General features: G+C 47.0%; 1 protein-coding gene across 1 annotated transcript in view; it reads left to right on the top strand.

Annotated features, from left to right (window-relative positions):
• The window catches only part of AFF3 (AF4/FMR2 family, member 3), a 420,422-nt gene that overhangs the window by 346,226 nt on the left and 51,186 nt on the right, over positions 1-23,010 (top strand). The window contains exons 11-12 of the mRNA XM_014529775.1: positions 14,531-14,717; positions 22,712-23,008. Of these exons, the coding sequence (XP_014385261.1) occupies positions 14,531-14,717; positions 22,712-23,008 (484 nt within the window). The remainder of the gene's footprint in view (positions 1-14,530; positions 14,718-22,711; positions 23,009-23,010) is intronic.

Genomic DNA, 23,010 nt, shown 5'->3' with positions numbered 1-23,010 from the left:
TGACAAGCATGTGGAGAAACTGGCAGTTCCTCCAGTGATTAAACATAGTGTTACGACAGGACCCTCAAGTCCACTCCCAGGTATATACTCAAGAGAAGTGAAAATGTATGTCCACACAAGAACTTTTACACAAATGCTCATAGTTTTATTCATAATAACAGAAAGTGGAAACAATGCAGTGTTCATTAACTGATGAATGGATAAGCAAAAGGTGTTTTATCTATACAGTGGAATATCGCTCAGCGACTAGATTGTGCTGATATATGGTACAACATGGACACTACTTGAAAACATTATGCCAAATGAAAGAAGCCACACACAAAAGACACCTACTATATGTTTTCGTTTATATAACACTAGAGGCCCGATGCACGAAATTCATGCACGGGGTGGCGGGGGGCGGAGGGGGGGGGCTGGTCCCTCAGCCCAGCCTGCACTCTCTCCAATCTGGGACCCGTTGGGAGATGTCCGACTGCCAGTTTAGGCCCAATCCTACAGGCAGTCGGACATCCCTCTCACAATCCAGGACTGCTCGCTCATAACCTCTCACCTGCCTGCCTGCCTGATTTCTTCTAACCGCTTCCGCTTGCCAACCTGATCTCCCCTAACCACTCCCCTGCCAGCCTGATTGCCCCCAACTGCCCTCCCCTGCTGGCCTGTGTGAGAACATTCTTCACCCATCCCCAACTGCCCTCCCCTGCAGGCCTGTTCACCCCCAACTGCCTGCCCCTGCCAGCCATCTTGTGGTGGCCATCTTATGGTGACATCGTGTGAGGGCATTGCTCCACCTAGGCTTTTATTATATACTAGTGACCCATCGTGCAAAATCATGTGAGACCCAGGACTTCTCCCCCCCACCCCCGCGCCATGGGACCGCCCCAAGTCCTGGAGTCCTACCCCGCGTGGCCAGTGCATCGCAGGTTGGCCCCAAGTCCTGGAGTGCCACCCCAATGCCCCGCCTCCGGGCCATGTGCAGCGGCCACTGGGCCCCACCCCTGCAGGGCCACAGAAACCCCAGCAGAAGTCGAGTGAAGTGGCCACCGGGACCCCGTGGGGCCGCAGGAACCCTGGCAGAAGCCACGCGGAGTGGCCGCTGGCCCTGCCCCTGCTGTGCGCACCGCCATCTTGTGACAGTGTTATGGTATGAGGGTCAATTTGCATATTGCCTCTTTGTTGTATAGGATAAAATGTCTGTATAGGCAAATTTATAGCAATAGAAAGATTAGTGGTTACTTAGGACTGGAACAAGTGGAACGTGGGTAGGGGAGATGATGAATGACTACTAACAGGTGTAGGGTTTCTTTAAAGAGGGACCAAAATATTTTAAAATTAGAGTGTATGATGGTTGCACAGCCCTGTGAATATACTCAAACACATTGAATTACACTCTTCAAACAGGTGGAATGTGTGGTGTGTAAATTACATCGCAGGGAAGCTGATATTTTTTTAAAGCAGTGAGGAGCTCCCATAAAGTATTATTGCTGCATGGATTACAGCATTCCCATGAGAGCCGGAGGGAGGGGGGGGGCGGGGGTACACTGTGTGAAGCCTCCTTGAACTGGAAATATAGGTAAGTAAATTAAGAACCAGATACGCGAGGACACAGTGTCAAGATCTCTAATTGGCTGTTCCTTTAAGATACTCAAAAGGTACAAGAGATGCTCTTTATAGCCAAACCTCTTTCTCCCAGGACTGTCACACTGAACCATGGAACTCAGCAGGGGACAGTAGGTCTTGCATGTCCCCACATGATTTCATCTCTAGCAGCTGTCCCTGGGCACCCTGCCCCTGAGGATGGTGAGAAAGGAGCTCAGGCCAGCATTAAATTATGATAGGCCAGAATCTCTCAGCCTCCTGTGGTAGACCAGGTGGCTGAAAATCAATCGAGTTGGGAGGCTCCCTGCTCAACTCCAGAGGCACAGAGTTGGGGCAAAACATGCTGAGGCAGTTAGAAGAGCTGCATCTGTCTTATGAGCAGGTCAAACGAAACACTGCTGAGGTCGTTCATCTGAGTGGCCGGCCGACTCTCAGCAGCTGGAGCATGAACACCCACACCGGCAGCACCGTCCCCACAGCCAGCCAGCTCAGCCTCACAGAGGCCAGCGGCCTTGCGTCTCACCGCCCCATGTCCCCACACTTCCACCAGGTGGCCTTCGCCTCACCCAGGGGTCAGCTTTCCGCCCAGGGAAGTGGTTGCGCTGGTGGGTCCTGCAGCTTCTGGCAGCTGGGCCCAGGCCCTCCAGAGCTGCTGCCACATTGCAGCTCCCATCCCAATTGTCAAGAGAAGGACGTTGAATTCCCTGCTTTAAGGTTCTCTGGCCAAGCAGGACTTTGTAACTGTGTCACTGGTGGTACCACCCACGTGACTGTAAGGAAAGTATGTTTGTGTCACCAAAGGCAGCTGCTTCTTGGCAAACGGTGCCCAGGCACAGCATGGAAAGGCACCTGCCTTGGTCTCACCTGGCTGTGTGGTGCAGAGGTGGCCCAGCCAGGCTGAGGCAGGGCTTTCAGAGAGCATTCCACATGGGCTCAAGCCCAGCAGCCTCCAGGGCGCTCACGCAGCATGACTCCCGCTTAAGCCCTGTCCGTCACACTAACCAGATGTGCAGATGTCCTCTGCTTCCGGAGATGTTTACATTCCCCCGCAAGAACACTGCCATCTGCAGAAGAGACCAGAGGGCTCCACCCTGTTCAGAGCCTTCAGTACAGAGAAGATGTTCTCTGATGGGCCCTTGTTTAGAAATACGTAAAGAAAACATTATTTTAGAAACAGACAAAAACTATCAGCAGGCCCAGAAGTATTTGGGAACCAATGTATATTTGTATGTTATTGTTTTTTCCCCTTTATTTATGAAATGCTTTCCTCCTTGGTTGAGTCACATGTGGTTCTTCATTCAACTACAGTAACACTTTGCTCCAAATGGGACCCAGAGCCTAAGCCATAGCTTTTCTTGTCTTAGTCCATTCAGAAGAGAACATTCTTCACTCCGTCCTAAAAAGGAAACCTGCTAAATCCAAAGAATTAATATTCCTTATCAGGTGTCATTAGTCAGGGTGTGAATGCTGTAGACTCCGCATTCTTGAGCTCAAGAATGTTGTGGTGCTGTTCCAGCAGGCGCCCCAAGGCATGGCACCAGTCTAAGCCAGGGTGGCAGAGCATCAGGCAGCTGGTTAAGAATTCTTGGCTATTGTCATCTATGACACGTGATTTCATAAAGGATGGAAACCCGGGAAATGACAAGAGCACCATGAGGTGACATCTGTGCTCTCTGGTGTGTGAAATTGGTGGTCAAGCCTTGTGTCTGAAAGCTTCTCATGGAACTGGAATTTGGGCATTAGTTCCTCATTCCCTCTACGACTATAGAAATGGCCCAATTGGCTCCTCGGGAGGCTCTCTGGACTCTTCTGTTTGTAACAGAAAGAATTCCGTATGCTCCAATGGCATCTACTGTAAGACATAGTTTATGTCTAAGTTTATAGATCTTCCATGTTACTGAATTTCTCTCCTGCTAAATGTGGCAGGTTCTGCTGCCTTTTATCGTTCCCTAAGGCCACCGGGAGGTTTGGGAGACCTTTGGAGTAGGGACGGTGCTGTGTAAGTCTTCCTTATGGCCTTGACCCCTTCCCCAGGCCATGTCCTATTCCCAGCTCCTCCTCATTCACAGTAACAGAGCTCTGCGGCCTGCCCCTTCCTTCTCACCTTTACCAGGTTGTCTTACCTGAGCCGTAGGAGTTCCCCTTCAGGCTGCAGCCACCATCCCATGGGAAGTCTACCATCTGCTAGGCTACATCCCTCATGTTTCTTTTTTGGACCTAAGTACTGATCTTTCTTAAATGTCCTCTTGTATTGAACAGCAGTCTTCTAAATAACTATTTGATCAAAGGAGAAGTTAAAACTATTACAACAATCTATTTAGAAAGTAAAGAAAATAAAAACACAGCATAATGAGAATGATCGCCTGCAATTATAGGTGTACTCAACGGCAAAACGATGGTCCAGATGCTTCCATTATTAAAGAATAAAAAAGCTGAAATAAGCCTTCAACTCAAGAAGTTAGTAAAAGTACTGTAAAATAAACATGGAAAATGTAGAAGACAGCACAGCCAGAAAATGCAGGAATTATAATATATATTAAGAGCTGTTTCTTTGAGAATAAAATAGAAAAACTTTTGACAGATATAATAAAGAAAAAGGGAAGAGAAAGCAAAGTTTAGAGCAGGGGTCCTCAAACTTTTTAAACAGGGGACCAGTTCACTGTCCCTCAGACCGTTGGAGGGCCGGACTATAGTTTAAAAAAAAACTATGAACAAATTCCTATGCACACTGCACATATCTTATTTTGAAGTAAAAAAAACAAAACGGGAACAAATACAATATTTGTATTTGCATGTGGCCCGCGGGCCGTAGTTTGAGGACCCCTGGTTTAGAGCAAGTGATAGACTAGATACATTTTATATTTATTGAGAATATTATATAAATTTTGTGAAATAAATAGATTTGAAAATATAAACAGATTTGTTTGGAACATATATAAATTGACAAAAGAAAGAATGGATACTAACTAAGGAATAAATTGTAAAAGATACCAAAGTATTGTCATTCTAAAAGGCTCTAGGGCTAGATGGTTTTACTGATTGTAAGTTCTGAATTTTCAAGGAACAGATACTTCTCATTGTATTTAAACTTTTCTAGAACATTGTGAACAGGTAAAACATTCTCCAATTTATTTTTAAAGCTAAAACCACCATGATGTAAAACCTGCCAAAAATTGCCCCCAAAATACAAAATAGAGAAACATAAATATATGTCAAGTTCACCAGTAAATACAGATCCTCCCAAAATTCTAAATAAACACCAGCAAGCTAATTTCAGTACTATATTGGCGGAATCAACTTTCACAGTCAAATATACTTGGAAGAGATAGTGTATGTTCTATTGGAGAAAAAGTGAAAAAATTGGAAAATATAGGCAAGTTCAAAACTATTTAATCCTCATAATTCTACCACCCAAAAATAGCCACAGTTAACCTTTAAGTATATATCCTTCTAGTGGTTTGTTCCTCTATTTGCATATTTTGTAATTACGATTATGCTTCTTTGTAGCCAACAACTATCAGGGAAATACCACACACACATATCCTGTAAGTTCCTTCTCCGCTTGTGTTCTCTAAATTGTGTTTGACAGTCAAAGGTCCTCAACTTAGGTGGCAAAGGCGGCCCACAGAACGGGTGCCCCATGCACCTGCACAGATCCCCATGTGCCCCTTGAGGGTGTCACACCTCAGTCCTTTCATGCTTGGGCCTCACATAACTAGTCAAGAAGATTTAGAGGATCTGTGTGCTTAATAATCCCATGTAAGAGCCAGATTACAGATACCAAGGACCCTTTGATTCTTAAATAAAATCCAGTCAGCAAAACCCTATCCTCCCCAGGGAAAAAGCAGAGTCAACACCTAGGTGTTCCGGGTCTGCATACTGAAAAGCCCATTTCCTCAGCAGTGCACTGTGAGGACTTTCATGATAGGAAGTATCCTGTGACTATGTTTATAGTGACTACATACTACTGAAAAGTATTCCCTCGTAAAGGTATGTCATTACTTCTTTAACTAATCCCCTGTCGTTGGGCATTTGGGTTGTTTACAAATCCTTTCCTATTGCAAATAATATGAGCATAAATCCTTGTAAATAAGTGTTTTAAACATCCCTAATTATTTTCATACTAGAGGCCCAGTGCATAAATTCATGCACGGTGGGGTCCCTCAGCCTGGCTGGCAATCGAGGCCTATCAGGGGGGCTTGGCCAGCCAGAGGGAGGGACCCCGGGAGGTTGGCCGGCTGCCCCCCCCATCGGGGCCTGTGGGGGGGTAGGGAGGAGGTGCCGTGGGAGGTTGGCTATAGGAGCACACTGACCACCAGGGGCAGCTCCTGCATTGAGCATCTCTCCCCTGATGGTCAGTGTGCATCATAGCGACCGGTCGACCAGTCGTTCCGGTCATTCAGTCATAAGAGTCACTTAGGCTTTTATATATAGAGATGGTAAATGTCTGGGAGTAAAATCTCAGCTTTGTCCCTTATTTGTCTCTCATTGTCCTCACCCATAAAGTAACAGAATAATACTTACCCTGTGAGAGGGCAGCAAAGGCATAAAGTAATAAAATGATCCTGAGGGGGTGGGGGTTGGAGGGAGGTATTGTCCATTGTCCTGAGTCACTATTTTGTGTTGGAATATGACTGTTTCCTTCCCTATGGGTACTGGATGCTCTATTCTGACTTATTTATAGAACTTTTCTTGTATTTTTCTAGATTGATGAAAAATGTGCAGTTTTTGCATTGTCAACAAGTAGTGCTTTAACTTTCTTTGTAGCTCTCATAGCCGATTTCATCTACTTTTTATGATTCTGTAGTGTGTGTGATGGTCACACTTTTTCCCTTAGAGAAGCCCAGAGCAGCTGACTGCTGCAGTGTCTGTGTGTGGCCGAGTGTCTGTCAGCTCCCTCCTCCCAAGCACACGCAGCACACACAGCACACACACGTGCTGTCGCTCTGATGTACCTGGCACAGTGGATTCTTAACAAATGTCACCCCGATACCACCCCTGACCCCCATGCCATTTCCTCTGAACGTAACTTTTACAGTACTCACCTTTTCATCCTTAACATTTTTATAGGCTCGTTTCATGAGCCATTTTTCTCACAAGGCTACCTATATGCATTGTTAGTGGCATGTTCTTTCTGGCTTTGAACACATACTTATAAAATCTGAGCTTCATCTCCACAAGGAGTGGTTCTTACGTAAGTGAATGAATGCCTACATTGACTCTACGCTAAAATGGGTAAGCACTGTAGCAGAGACCTGCATGGCTGTTTCATTGATCAGCCTTTGAGACAATTAACCAGACCGGGAGTTTGGAAGTATTGAGAGAAAAGGTTCCTCCCACTGATAAATGTGAGGATACTGGTGTGCTTTTCCCTGTCCCTCCTGCTAAGTATAGGAAGATTTCTAGACGTCACATTTAAAACAAACATAAGACAAAGGTTAAGAACAGGCAGATCAGCTCGGACCTCAGGGTCCTCAGGAAAGACACGGCGGCGAGCTCCCTGGGTGTCCTTTTGTCTCAGATGGCTCAGAGGGAATGCTGGAGAAGCCAGCAACTTGGAAATGCCAATAGGCACAGATTTTTTTAAATACCCAGGAAAGCCAGTTCTGTCTAGTCAAAGGACCAGGAAATGGGTATCCTAGCAAGAAGGAAGCATTTAGACAGCAATTGCTCTATTCCAGCCAAACACCCTGGAAAGAAAAAGAAGTGACCCCACTCTGCTCCTCCTCAGCAAAGGCCAAGTGGGAAGCCTGACTTCCTTCCACTGAAATTTTAAATTTCAATGAGTGAGCTCAACAGTAGGATGAAGAGAACAGGGGAAAGGTTCTGTGAACCTGAAGATAGAACAAGAGAAATCACCAACATGAACAATAGAGAAAAAGTAAAGAGAAAAAGAGAGGAAAAGAGAAAGGACAGAGCCTCTTCTATAGACCTATATGTCTGTAACAAAAGATCTGCTTGTGTCATCAGAGAACCAGAATGGGAGGAGAAAAAGTGTGAGGCTGAAAAATTATTCAAAAAGCATTTAAAGTAATAATGTAAGTTTCCAAGTTTTGCAGAAGATATAGAAACCTACACATCTGTTTGGGAAAACTGAGCAAACCCCTAACAGCGCAAACCCCATGCCAAGATATATCTGAAACTAAAATACAAACTTCTGAAAATAAAAGACAAAAAAAAATATCTTGAAAGCAGGAATAAACACCACCTTACCTGTAGCAGTAAACAATGAAAACGATTCGAATAGCACTGCTTCAGAAACCATACAAGCCAGAAGGAAGTAGCTAAGTAATTTTTCAAGTGTTGAAAGAAAATAATTTTCAATCTAAAATCCTATATCCATTGAAAATTTCCTTCAGGAATGAAGGACAAATGCAGACATTCTGAGATTTAAAAAAAAAAAAAAAAAAAAGACCTAAAAGCATTTGTCACCAGAAGACCTACCCAAAAAGAATGGCTAAAGAAAGTTCTTGAAACAGAAAGAACATGTTAAAAGAAGGAACTTTGATAAAACAAAATGATATCAAGAAGGAAAGAAGAAAAACAGAAAGAGTAAAAATAGGGTAAATATAATAAATTTCCCTTCCCTTCTTGTGTTTTCTAATTGTGTTTGATAGTCAAAAGATAATTTGAAAAATGGTTTGATGTGGTTCTCTATGTAGATAGAAAAAATACTCAAGACTGTTAAGGAGGCAAGGTTTCTACCCTTCACCTAAACTGGTCAATGATAATACCAGTAGATTGGGATAAGTTATATATATTGTAGCATCTAGAAAAATGATTTAAGACTCTGTACAAAGAGACAAATTTAAAAAACACTGTAAATAAATCAAAATGTAATTCTACTTTTATTTACTTATAATTCTATCTCAGTGGTTGCCAGAGGCTGGAGAAGGGGGGCAGGAATGGGTTAACTTCTGTTTTTACTTTTCAGTAAATTGAATTTAAATATACAGATAATTCTAAAACAAATTTTAAGGGACAGGAAGGCAGAAAAAAAGAAAATAGAGGGATTAAACAGAAAACAAAAGTAAAATTGCAAATTTAAGCTCTAACCATATCAATAATTATATTAAATGTTAAAGGCCTAAATTCACCAATTAAAAGAGAGGATAAATAAATATAACTCAATTTAAATATAACAATACAAGTAGGTTGAAAGTAAAAGGATAGAAAATATATACCATTAAAACATTAATCAAAAGAAAGGCAAAAATGGCTATATTACTATCAGATAAAGTAGACTTCAGAGCACATAAAAGTACCAGGGATATAGTGGGACATTACATATGGGTAAGAGTCAAGTCAGCAAAAAGATATAGTATTCTTAAATTTGTAACTACCAAACAATAGAGCCCAAAACTAATAAAATAGTTTCTCAATTTCTTTAAAACCTACACATACAATTATCATGCAATGCAACAATTACACTCCTTGGCATTTGTCCCAGAGAAATGAACAGATACACTCACACAAAAACCTATACACCGATAGCAGACTCATTTGTAATAGCCAAAAACTGGAAACAGCCAAAATGTTCCTGATTGAATGGTTAAACATCCATACCATGGAATCAATAAAACATAGCAAACTATTGATATACTCAATACCTGGAAGGGATTTCAGCATTATGCTGACAAAAAAAAAAAAAAAGCCCATCTCAAAAGGATATATATTATGATATTTAATTATATCTCAATAAATCTCATTTAAAAATAATGCACACTATCTGATACCTTTTATTTAACATCCTTAAAATGAAAAACAAATTTAGAGATGGAAAACAGATGAGTCGTTGCTAGGGGTGAGGGGTGGGTGGGGCTGAGAGGTGGGTGTGACTCTGGAGGAGTAGCTTGAGGAGCTCCTGTATGATGGGACAGTTCTGTGTTTTAATTGTGGGGGCAGCTACGTGAGTCTACATGTGATGCAATGTCATAGGACTATACGCACATTGTTCCATTGTCAGTTTTCTGGTGTTGACATTGTTCTGTAATCATATGAGATGAGGCCATGAGAGACACTGAGTGAGGGGCACATGAGACATCCCTACTATTTTTGCAACTTCTGGTGAATCAGTAATTATTTCAAAATCTTAAAAACTTCGAAGTAAGTGGACTGAGAGAGCCATTGTATCTGTTTGGCCTCTTGTTGGCCCTACTTACCTAAATCCTAAGAGAGTAAAACTCCTAGTCGTGGTCTTTTTTGTTCATTCTTTGACGTGGAACCGTCTGAGGCCTTCAGAATGTGTGATAACAGGACATGGGCCAGGGTCTCCGACTGGCGCTCACAGGCCTCCACTGGCCACACATGCGTTTCATTGCTGACATACAATGGAACTTTTCATTGTCAGAACTTTTCAAATTAGGTGCTCGCATTTTAAAATCAGAAGATTTGAAATAAACCTTGGGATTTGGGGCTTCCTCTGGAAAATCAAAGGATTTGGTAACACCGGGCTCCCATTTCCACCTGGCAGAGCGAGGCTGGCCTGGGGAGCTGTCTGGGCTCCAGGTCGACACCTTGCCCAGGAGGGAGCCACGGGTCTGCTGTCATTTAGCATCACAGGTTACACATTTGTTTTCCTTACACCTGGACACTTAGTCACTTATGCTACTCACCTTGCCTCTGTAGGTTTTCTATTTGTAACCGATAATATAGATGGTAGCTTTCTAAAGATACCAGTTTTGTGAAATACTATACAGCCCCAGAGCAACAGAAAAAATACATATATACCAACATCTCCTGGGCTACTTCTAGTATAACAAAATACATTGTATCAGGAATCAGTTTTACACTCTGTGTCAGGAATCGTTATTTTATTAAGTCAATCAACATTAGTTGAGAATCTATTTGTGTCAGACCCTCTGCCAGCGTTGGGGATACAAGGATATTGGCAGAGAAATGCACGGTGTGCTGCTGGGCTCAAGCGAGGGAACAGCCGCCATGCCTGGGGATTGGGAAACCTGTGTAGAACAGGGGGCCTTGCAGCTCGGCCCTGAGAGGGCGTGCAGGGCAAGCAGAGGGGAGAAGGGGCTTCCTTCCGGCGGAGACGGCACGGCAAAGGCTCGCAGCCAGAAACCGACACACACTGTCAAAGTGATAGCAGTGATCACGGCTGGGGTTTCGGATGGACCCGTGATTGAGGCCAGACCACGAAGAGCTTCAAAAGCCATGTGTTAGCAGAACTGTTCCTGGTGATAATGCAGAACAAACAAAAATACATCAGTCCACGGTCCTGTCAGTGTTGTCTTTTGGAAGATAACTCCAGCAATGCCAACCCCCTTGCGCCAGCTTTCGCCATTTTCACGTCTCATCATTGGTTATAGTTTTAGATCAAATAATAGCAATACTAGTAAAGGTGTGCTTTCTATACAGGATCCTGTTGCCAGGGGACTGATTACAGTTTGGAAATCACGCATTTGTTGAGTTCGCACTGAGTGCTGAGTGAAAAGGGGCACCGCCCTTCTGTGTCGTATCATTCGGCCAGGGCCCTGGGCGCCCACACAGTGCCAGCCGGCAGGGAGCCTGCCCCCGGCGCTTGTTGGTTGAAAGCGTGTGGACGCCTGTGGGTACTTATCCAGGCCCCACACTACCCTTGGCAGGCAGGACACCCTGGACTGCGAGAACGGGATTTGTCGCTTGGGTTCCAGATCTTTTCTGTTACTGTCTGTGTTCAGACTTGGCCCAGGCCGGCTTCTGCAGGGATGTGTCACTGCAGCCAAAGGAAGGGGCACAGCAAGCCGGTCATTAGAATAAAGCCAGGACTCTCCAGGGGGCCTTGGGTCCTGACCACGAACAAAACCAGCAGGACGTTCCACGAAATTAAATGCAAAAATTAAATAACCACCCGAGAGAGAACTGGGCTAAATCATAGCATATGAAATTTAGAGTACATTTAAAGAAATAGTCACTGAAAGAAAAAAGTGTTAAAATTGGGAGACCACGGAGGTGCTGAAATCCCCTTAAATATTCTTTTATTGGAAAAGAGAAATTGTAACCTTTTTGAAAGGTTAAATGCTTTTTAAAAAAACTCATTAAACCAATGATGGATTTTTTTCTATTGATTTTTTTACTCAGTGATCACATGTGAACGCCTGCTGTGTCCCAGGTACGGTGCCAAGCTGGGCAACAGAGATTTATTCCATGATCTCATCAATGTTTTCATGTCTGCAGACTCAGCCGCACCATGTTCCTGGTATGGCAGAGGGCCCAAGAGCACTCATAAAAACTGTCCAAGACCATGTCATCATGTCAACTATTCTATGCTATTGTTTCAGGAAAAAGTTAAGTTTTTAAATTAATTTTTTAGTATCTCCAGTACAAAAGCATGAGACCTATTGTCACACGAAAACGTTAACTATATGCAGCCCCGTCTTCCTTCGGGAAGTCTTTCCAATATGTCTTCTCCCATCTTCTTGATTCCGTGTCTCCAAAGAGCCCTTTAATCAGTCCTCGTCTGCAGTGGAGACCGCATCCCCGCTCCTGGTCTTTACTGCCACCTCCCTGCGCAGTGGCTCCGTGTGCTGAGGCCGGAGCGGGGCCACTGCGGTCAGCCCGGCCAGCTGTCCCCAGGTGGATGCGGGCAGTTCCTTGGTCCCAGATCGGGGCACAGAGCTCTCCAGGCTCCCACCCTTAACATGATTCTTCCTGGCAACACACACTCTGCTCAGACCCTGAACCACAAATATATCCTATCCTGACCCGCAGCAGTGTGAGCCTCAGCCCGTGGAGCAAAGCATGAAGAGAAACCTAAAATTCTTGGCTCTCCCCACTGTTTTAAAAACAAACAATCGTTATGCCAGTAAGACGGTCCTTGTCAGGGAGTTCCCAATCTGAGGAAGGAAAACGTGACGCGTAAGGCTGACAGTCGTTCTGAGGGACCAGAGGCTCTGTCTCCTTGGGCTGCAGTCTCATCCTGCAGGGCAGCCTCGCAGAGGAGGCGGCATGGGCCGCTCAGTGGACATCTCCCAGAAATGAAGGAGTCGCGTTGTGGTGCAAGCCCCCGGGACTCCACACACCAGCCCGCATCACATGCTCTTTGTTGTTGGAACTGGAGCAGGTAGGACGTACTCGTCCGGGACCCAAGCCTTTGGCCGTCACATAAAACCACCCACGTGCTCCTCATTCATCTCGGTTTCCCAGGCTGCAGAAAAGGGCATCCAGAGTGGGGCGGGCACTATCTCTTCCCTCCGCCATGTGTGGCTTCGCTTTGGGGCTTTTTGGATTTGGTTTGGCTTTATTAGTGGGGGGCAGGGGGCGGTTTGTGTTTTGGAGTTTCCCCACCCCGGTGTTTTGGGTGCCCCCTAACAAACGATTAACGTGGATCTCAGGTGTTCGTGTTGGGTCAGAGACTGATAATCTCCTTTGTTTGTAATGACTTTATTGATAGTAGCCATCTCAGCTCCACCAGCAGGAAAGATGGGTTTTCGTTCATAGGGAAGAAAGCCATTTTACAGCCTTTGATCACTCACCTCTCTTCTAAAGAGCCAGGGCTTCTCGCTCAACACCAGACACAAGCGAGAGGCTGCACAAGAAATCCCTGCCGCCTGGTGTTGAAGGGTTTGTCAGCCGTGGGTGTGGGCCGTGACACTGTGGGAGAAATAAAAACCTCTAGGCAAGGTTATGTTCCTGCGCGCTCTTTCCCTGGCCTGCAGTTCACAAATTGCTTTTATTTTCAGGTCTATCCTGCAAGACGGTGTTTGTCTTGTCATGCTTCTGGAAGCGGGTTCGAATGAGTAATAACCCCTTCACCCCACCCCCACGCCCCACACTAAGGATTTATGCGATTCTGTCCTTGGCAGAGCATTTGTCAGAGGTGAAGGGGCCGGTGAAAATGGTCCCTCACCTTGTCCAGGCTGAGCTGCACTGAGACCCTAGCCCCTGCCAAGCCCCGGCGCCCGGCCTGCACCCACGGTCCGTGGTCACAGTGGGAAGGGGCAAGCAAGTATTGGTTGTCGTCACATGAGAACGTGGTCACTGCCTTTCTGTGTTAGCTTTCGACCTCAAAAGAACAGATTTAGATGTGTTTTAATTAATACAGACTTTGAAAATGTTGAATATTATGGGAGTACCAAAAACTTTATTCTTGCCTCAAACACTTTTTGGGTGGCTGTGTGTTCCTTGAATTTTTGTGGTGAATTCATTACCATTAGAAAATGTCCATTTTTCCTATTCTGTCTGAATATATAATTTGCGTACATAACTTGCTGGCGAATTTCAGCATGAAATGTGAACATGAAGCATGCTTTGAAATGTTATTGCTCTAAGGCAGCCACTCTCCTGGGGTCTGGAATATATAAAACCATGTAAATGATGGATCTCCAGTCCTTCAGTGAAGGGCTCAGAGGAAAATGACTGTTTACTCAGCAAGCCAGGTCCTGGGAAGACGACAGCGCTCGAGTCTGAGGGCGGGAAGAGGTGGGGCGCAGGGTTATGTAACCGCCGGGCCGCGGTCTACGGAACCTTCCAGCAGGCCAGGGAAGGACAGAGCAGAACACTTGCCTTCCTCACAGCCCACGTCCTAAAATAAGGCAAACAGACATTTTCAATTTCACAAAATATTCCAAGCATTTTGGATTTCCTTGCCTCTTTGTAGATGGTTGTGTTTGGGGGTGCACTGGAAAGGGCGTTCTCAGGAACAGCGGCAGGACAGAAGGCCGTGCCGAGCCACACCGCCTTCCCCTCCGAATGGCCATACAAATAACATGCCAGCGACCCCAGGGCACCAGCCCTCACTCCCAGTTTTATCGACATGTATGTAACCACTTAACTGGCAGGATTTGACCTTGACGATTGCTCTTCGAGTGCCAAGTGATGGTGGACCAATGTGCCGCCTGTGCCTTCTCGCTCCTTTGGTGGAGTGACAGCTGCGCGGTGGTGCTGCGTGTTGGCTCACTTGACTTTCCTTCCCTTTCCCCCCGGGCCCGTGGGCTGGCAGCGCCGGGGTCCAGCAGGCCAGCTGCAGAGCCTCGGTGCCCTCCAGCAAGGGCAGCAGCAGCGGCAGCAGCAGCAGCGGCAGCAGTTCGTCCAGCGACTCGGAGAGCAGCTCGGGATCCGACTCCGAGAGCGAGAGCAGCTCCAGCGAGAGCGAGGGCAGCAAGCCCGCCCACTACTCCAGCCCCGAGGTAAGACCTGCACGGCCCAAGCCCTGGGCCTCAGTCAGTCCTGGACCCTGGTCCTCACAGCCCCCCACCTTCGTGCTGTGACAGCCACGACCCCTAAGGCCACCGCCCCTTGGCAGCCTGTCAGGTTGGTTTGGGCTCATCATTTTCCCTGCTCTGCCCCCTCCTCGCAGTTCTCGTAATTACAGAGCTTCCTTGGAAGCACTGAAGTTGCATCTTTCATCTCCAAAAATCTCTATCTTGATGGCCAGACATTCCCAAATATGCTGGAAATATCGCTGGCTGGAGTGGATGAGGTCTCCCTAAGGGTCAGCAGGGCAGTAAGCAGCCAGGGCCGGTTACTGAATGGGAAGCGAGGCCACCTGTGACTCAGGGAAAGGAGTTTATGGATTAGACATGGTAAGACCTTACCTTTGTGCAGTTTGTCACAGATTAGAAGAACACGAGCTGTAAGTATTAATAAGACTTTCCTAACTATGCTTTCTTTGTGAAAATATTTTTAAAAATTAGCATCAACCTACAAATAATAATGAAACCTTTTCTAGCTATAATGAGTATCTATGTGGGAGATTTAGATGCCTCATATAAAAACATTATAAAGTGCCAATAAAAACATTGCTATTTCAACTTTAAAGGGAAATATTAAACAGGCTTTCAGGGCATAGAGGTTCTTGGGAGAGGGTTGAGGGCAAATTTCTCAAGTTCATGGCTCTGTACGGTAGACTTTCATTTCTAAAGAAGGAGTAAAATAGTTTCCTCTTGCGTGTATAAACATTTGATGTTACCTTGGATGGTAGGATTTAATTTTTCACCTAACAACCCACTGTATCACTTTGGGGCCCACATTTCTAAATGGGCTCTGGAATGAAACCAAGGCCACTTATGTAAACCGAGGCGGTGAGAGGGAGCCCTCGGGGACTCTGTGCCCAGCCCTGTGCCTGTGCCTGAGGACACTGGAGAGCAGCTGTGGCCTTACCTGCAGTCCGGAGAGTGGCTCTTCAATTCCCTCAGGGTCTCCCCCTCCAGCAGCACTGAGAAACCCGGGGAATATACTCCCCACACTCCTCATTTCTTCCAGTACCTTCCTGCTCTGCTCCGAGCACTTGTCATGCACCCTGAAATAAACCATCTCTCCTGCACTTCCTTCCCTTTCCATGAGGCTTACCTCCTCCCCCCTGTCCGGCCGCCATATAAAGGAAGGCTCTTAGCAACATCCTATATAATAAAGAGGTAATATGCAAATTGACCATCACACCCTCGCCCAAGATGGCCGCCCCCACGTGGTCACAAGATGGCCACCACAAGATGGCTGGCAGGGGAGGGCAGTTGGGGGCAATCAGGCCAGCAGGGGAGCAGCTAGGTGTTGATCAGGCTGGCAGGGGAGTGGTTAGGGGGGATCAGACTGGTAGGCAGAAGCGGTTAGGGGCAATCAGGCAGGCAGGCAAGCGGTTGGGAGTTAGCAGTCCGGATTGTGAGAGGGATGTCTGACTGCCGGTTTAAACCGGCAGTTGGACATCACCTGATGGGTCCCAGATTGGAGAGGGTGCAAGCTGGACTGAGGGACACGCCCCCCTCCAGTGCACAAATTTTGTGCACCGGGCTTCTAGTTAACCTATAAAAGCCTCAGGTTGATATAACACTGACTTTTCCCCAAAACTAAATTATTATTCCTTCTTTATAATTTTATTCACTCACTCATTCCGTATTCATTCAACTAATACTTATCAAGCATGCACCCCAGACCTGGTGCTTGGCTCTGGGATACAGCAATTATCTGGCATGTCCCTGCCTTATCAGAGCTGGGCTGATAATGGCAATAATATGAAACAAAAAAAATACAGGAGTTCAATAAAGTAAAGGAGTTTAGACAGGCTTCTTCAAATCCAAAGTTATGCTATAATTTGTTGAGAAACTCCAGAAGAGTATTAGCTATAAGAAATAATTGGGTCCCAGGACAGTACAGGAGCCACGGGGGCAGTGGAGTGGGTAAAAAGCGTTAGTGTCTGTGATGACCCCTGTCCAGGCTCTTCTCTGTGACTTTGAAGCTTAAGCCCATGAGCAGTTGAGTCTCATTCTCATGGGTGAGGCCAAAGCCCAGCCTAGGAGAAGTGCAGTTCTTAGGCACTTTTTTAAAAAAAAATTTTGTTGTTGTTTAAAGTTTTACTTCTATCTCCTTTTTCCCCAATTGACCCCCCCCCCCCCCGCTCGCCGCCACTCGCACCCCTGAGGGCAAACCCCCACTGCCCCAGTGTCTGTGTCCATTGGTTATGCTAATATGCATGCATACAAGTCCTTTGGTTGATCTCTAACCTCCCCCTCCCCTGCCATTTGTCTCTGGATCTACTTTTGTTCATCAGTTTATGTTGATCATTATATCCCACATATGAGTGAGATCATATGATATTTATCTTTCTCTGACTGATTTCGCTTAGCATAATGCTCTCCAGTTCCATCCATGTTGTTGCAAATGGTAAAAGTTCCTTCTTTTTTTATAGCAGCATAGTATTCCATTGTGTACATGTACCACAGATTTTTAATCCACTCACCTGCTGATGGGCACTAAGACTGTTTCCAAATCTTAGCTATTGTAAATTGTGCTGCTATGAACATAGGGGTGCATATATCCTTTCTGATTGGTGTTTCTGGTTTCTTGGGATATAGTCCTAGTAGTAGGATTACTAAGTCAAATGGGAGTTCCGTTTTTAATTTTTTGAGGAAACTCCATACTGCTCTCCACAGTGGCTGCACCAGTCTGCATTGCCACCACCAGTGCACAAGGGTTCCTTTTTCTCCACATCCTCGCCAGCATTTGTCATTAGTTGATTTGTTGATGATAGCCATTCTGACAGATAGGAGATGGTATCTCATCGTTGTTTCCATTTGCATCTCTTGGATGATTAGTGACTTTGAGCATGTTTTCATATGTCTCTCAGCCTTATGTATGTCCTCTTTCAAAAAGTGTCTATTTAGGTCCTTTTCCCTTTTTTTATTCAGATTATCTTCCTTTTAAGTTGTATGAGTTCTCTGTACATTTTGGAGATTAAACCGTTATCTGAAATAATAACATTGGCAAATATGTTCTCCCATGCAGTGGGCTTTCTTGTTGTTTTGTTGATGGTTTCTTTTGCTGTGCAGAAGCTTTTTATTTTGATGTAGTTCAATTTGTTTATTTTCTCCTTAGTCTCCATTGCCCTAGGAGCTGTATCAGTGAAGATATTGCTATGACATATGTCTGCTATTTTGCTACCTATGGAATCTTCTAAGGTTTTTATGGTTTCCCATCTTACATTTAAGTCCTTTAGCCATTTTGAGTTTGTTTTTGTGTATGGTGTAAGTTGGTGATCTAGTTTCATTTTTTTGCATGTATCTGACCAAATTTCCCAGCACCATTTATTGAAGAGACTGTCTTGACTCCATTATATGCTCTTGCCTCCTTTGTCAAATATTAATTGAACATAATGGCTTGGGTCGATTTCTGGGTTCTCTGTTCTGTTCCGTTGGTCTATATGTCTGTTCTTGTGCCAGTACCATGTAGTTTTGAGAACCGTGGCTTGGTAATATAGCTTGATATCTGGTATTGTGACCCCTCCAACTTTGTTCTTTCTCAGGATTGCTGTGACTATTTGGGGTCTTTTGTATTCCCGATGAATTTTTGGAGAGTTTGTTCTAGATCTTTGAAGAATGCCGTTGGTATTTTAATGGGGATTGCGTTGAATCTGTAGATTGCTTTGAGTAGTATGGACATTTTAATGATGTTGATTCTACCAATCCATGAACATGGTATGTTCTTCCATTTGTTTATGTCTTCCTCTATCTCTTTTTTCAACGTCCTGTAGTTTTCCAAGTAAGTTCTTAGGCACTTTAAGCAAGTTCTTTCAGAATGTCCCTGAGATGATCACAGGCTTGAACTCCTTGGTGAGGAAAGGAAGCTCTTGTCGTTTCTCCCAGCAGCTCTCAGAGGCCCTGGCTCTGGAGAGCAGGCCTGGAGCCAAGCTGCCTGGGGCCACACACAGCTTTCAGCTCCTTGCTTCTGGGTGCAGAGAGGCCTTGGAAGTGGCAAGAGCGGGTTAGTCACCATAACAGCCTGGCGTGTGGGGAGGAGAGGAGGCCCTCATGACGTTCCAAGGACCCGCATTCTCCCCTCAGTGGCCAGCACCAGAACCCAGGGGGCTCAGCTGATTTCCCTCTGCACTGCCCTCCACGACCGGGCTTGTAGAGACACTGCATTGAACAGACTCACCATCATATATGCCTTGTCCGCACGCTGGCACAGAGCGGCCACTGCAAACACTAGCCCACCATGCAGTGCCCTCCCTGCGGCCTGATGTTCGCTGAGTGTTCTCAGTCTAATTTGTGTCACTTGAGTTTCATCTTCTTTTCTGGCATGATGCACCCTTTCATGTCAGAGCTTTCCGGGCGACAGTGACTCCCCCTCAGTGAGCAGAGTGCACCCCGACAGAGAGCTCCCAGACCCTGACACATGGGTACATGGAAGGCCAGGATTGTCGGCTTAACCATCACTTTACCCCAGGGCTCCACCCAGCCCCTGGTATTGCTCATGGAAACTGTTTCCCATTGCGCATTCCCCAGACTTATCTGACATGGAAACCTTTCTCGTGGACTCCATGAACTAAAAGCACCTGTGGGAAATGCTGCCCTGGGTTGTTCTTAAAAATCAGCAGAAATGTGATGCAAGGTGTTCCTTGATTGAACTAGCTTCTCCTTAGCAAGGCATCGGTGGGGTGCACGGCAGGGGGTGCTAGGAAGGAGTCCGATGGAGCAGGGACTGCAGCGCTCGCTGGAGGCTTAGGCATGAGTGGGAGTGAAGGTTCACCAGGGAGGAGAATCAACCAGGGAGGAGAATCGTGGCTGAAAATAGAAAGCAGTGAGCAAGCAAAGCAAACATGGGCAGAAGCCCTGGGGCGGCTCAGGAAGGCGGCCATCCCGGCTGCATGCCAGTGCACGAGTCCCACCCTGTCCCCCTTCACCGCCACGAAGTCTTCACGGCTAAGCTCCCGGGGCCACAACTGCCCGGCCCCCGGAATGGCCGCTCCGAGGACTGAGAGGAGGAGTTGAGGGACAGCCAGGGAGCGTTGTTCTCAGGATCAGCCACAGCAGCCTGCCTCCCTAACCCGTGCAGACGCTGCAAGAGACACACCGAAGCCGAGACCTGGCTCCTGCCTAACGGGAGGGCTGGGCTTTGCTGAAGGCACAGGTACACATGAAACAAACATGAGCATCTAAAGGCCGTGCAGTGGAGGTTAGCAGGAGGCACCGGCATTGTTTGGAGAGTGAGTGGTGTTCTCCAAAATCAGACCTGACTCTCTCATTTTAGGTTGAAGACCCACATTTCTCCAGGGAATGAGGTCCCTCTTTTCTGAAGCTATGCAGGGGAATGGGAGATTAGGCGAGGCAGCCCGGGAGAGACCCTGGTCTTTCAACCTAAACCGATATGTGTTTAGTCTCAGGGTGCCTGGTAGCTGTGCAGCTTTGACATGTCACTTAACCTCTCTGATCCGCATCCACAAATTAGCGGCGATACTTCTTATCTGTACGGATTAAATCAGATGGCACATGAGAAGCGGGAGGCACACTGTAGGTGTTCCAGCAACGAAGAATGACTGGAAAGTGATGGATGTCCTGAACACCAGCCCGAGAAGTTTGGATTCCCTTTGAGAGGCAGGAGGAAGCGTGATTTAGTGGTGTAGATGGTACTTCAGACCAATTTCTTCAGCTGTGACGTGGGGAAAAAAATGACCCCAAAGCACATGAGGCAGCAGGCGCATATTAAATGTACTAACTCCCCCTTCACTGTGAGTGCCCGGCAGGAAGTGCTGGGAGGTGTGAGCTGTGGGAGGCTCAGGATGGCGGGGGCGGGGAAGGAGTGTTAACGTGGGGTGGGGCCAGCGTGAGGGGCATGCTCTGCCACAGTGTTGGCCCCCCCTCCCCATATGTGTCCCTTTTCTGCAAGAGGCCCCTCTGCCCGCATCCCTATTTCCTGGGCCCCGTTTGTCTAGGGAAGCTGAGGCACACAAGTCACTGAAACAGTGAGAGCAATGGGGGTGGGAGGAGAAGGTAACAGGAGCCGTAATTGTTTGCCACCAAATTAGCTCTCAGCCACACTCACTCCTCTCAGGGAAGGTGACAGCTTCCCCTGGTGGAGCAGCTGCCTGTGCCTGCCGCTCCCCGAGGGGCGAGGGGCGCTCTGCGTGGCAGTGAGTGTGCACCGGGGTGCTCCTGCGTTCTGTGGGCTCCTCTCCGAGAAGCCAAGTAAAGCGAGGTCGGAATTGCCGTGTTACCACTCGAGGCCGCCAAAAAGATATTTGTGTTCTTTTGTGTCTCGCTTTTGGTGCATGAAAACAAACAAAGCAAAGACCTGACACACACACCCCCAATCAGGGCCACGAGGGTTCCTCCTCCCACACCTGTGTCCCAGGGGGAAGCCTCGCCACCCAACAGCCCAGGGCAAGGGCCTCGGACGCTCACACTGGGCCCACTGGACACTGGTGCCGGGGTCCCTGAGGTGCAGCCGGTCTCATCTGTTTTGGAAGAAGCAGCAGGGTGTCCCTGGTCCCTGCCAGGGCTCGGTGCCTGGTTCCCACGCTCTGTGTCCCTCACCTTGGCCCCAGGCCCCGTGGCCCCTCAGAAGCTCCCAGCTTCCCGAGTTACGGCCCCAGACTCCCCCAGACGCAGCCAGGCCCCTCCTTCCCTTCACTCTCCTCAAGGGTTTGTGCCCCAAGTTCTTCCTCATGTGGAGCCCACTATTGAAAAACAAATCTTGATACATGAAATTATTGTGTTAAAGAAAATGTGTTCTACGAGGGAGGCTGACTTGCTCTGGACTTTAACCAGTCATGTTCGAAAGGCAACGCCAAGCAATGTCTTCTTTCCTCTAGGCTGGTCTCTGGTCTCCCCTGAAACAGCAGATGCCATGGTCAGAGGCCGGGAGGCTGTAGGGAAGGAAAAAGACATCACCTAACTCAGATATTTTCTCCTTTTCATGTATGGTCACAAAATGCAAACACTCTGGTTGGAGTTCTACACTTACCAATATACCTCCTTTCTATTAATCATAGATGATGGATCAATGGACTTCATTAGAAATCAACCGACGAAGCAGGTCCTCGGTTCTTCACCTTTTTGTGGGACAGAGAACTAAGACCTTCCCTTAGGCAAAGGCATCTCTGAAGCATTTCACATTCTGTCCCAGGCTTTCACTGACCCCGGAACCGGTCTATGGGGCAGAGTTTAAAACCTGGAATACCCATGATTTGCTCTAAACTAATCGCTCGCAGGAAAGACTTCCCATGGTCACTTTCATGTCTGAAACATTTCTGGCAAAGTGGGTGGGAGCAGGTTAGGGGTGGATTAACCAAGTCCCGCCGCCAGAGCTCACGGACACCGGCGGCTGCTCAAAGGGAGTTCTGCACCCCTAGCCAGGCCGTCTGCCCCAAGTTGCTGCCTCTGCTGGTAACTGCCCTGCTTGCCTTCACTGCATGAACGCTATGTCCCTTCTTTGGGACTACAGGCTCCACGTAGCCCCCTCATACTGATGTCCCCCAAAATTGTAAGTCTTACAAAAACGGAGCGCTTTAACACTTGGCCTCCAGACGCTCCCCAGTTAACTTTCACGGAATCTCGTGTGTGTGTGTGTGTGTGTGTGTGTGTGTGTCTGTATAATTATAAAAGATACACATTGTATAACAGGCAAAGGTGTTGGAAATGAGTTCTAATGAAGCACAGTGCTATCCCTAAATTTTTTCTAATTGGCTTCAAAGTACTGCCCTGACATTTCAGCGACCTGGGACAGGAAAGGGACGCCACCCTGCATCCAGATGCCAACTGAGAGCTGCCCCACGCGGCTGTGCCCCTGCTCCTCCCCCCCCCCAGCCCCCCACTGCTTTCTGCTCATACACCTAGAGGAGTAAGTGAAGATGAAACAGCCAGGCGCCTTTGAGTAGGTCTGTAATAAAGGATGTTTTGTTTGTTGCTTTTAGGCTGAGCCCGCGTCCTCTAACAAGTGGCAGCTGGATAAATGGCTAAACAAAGTTAACCCCCACAAGCCGCCTATTCTGATCCAGAATGAAAGCCACGGCCTGGAGAGCAGTCAGTACTATGCCCCCGGGAAGGACCCCGCGCAGGACTGCGGGAAACTCGCCGACGGGTGCCAGGCCGGCCTGAGGGAGAAGGACGTCAAGAGCGCCTGCAAGGAAGAGCAGAGGCCAAGGACAGCCAACAAGGCCCCGGGGACGAAGGGGGTGAAGCAGAAGTCCCCGCCTGCGGCTGTGGCCGTGGC

Source organism: Myotis brandtii, unplaced genomic scaffold (assembly GCF_000412655.1).
Source record: "Myotis brandtii unplaced genomic scaffold, ASM41265v1 scaffold1169, whole genome shotgun sequence".
Classification (NCBI taxonomy): Eukaryota; Metazoa; Chordata; class Mammalia; order Chiroptera; family Vespertilionidae; genus Myotis; species Myotis brandtii.
Note: the sequence above shows the minus strand (reverse complement) of the source record. Positions and strands in the feature narration are given on the sequence as shown.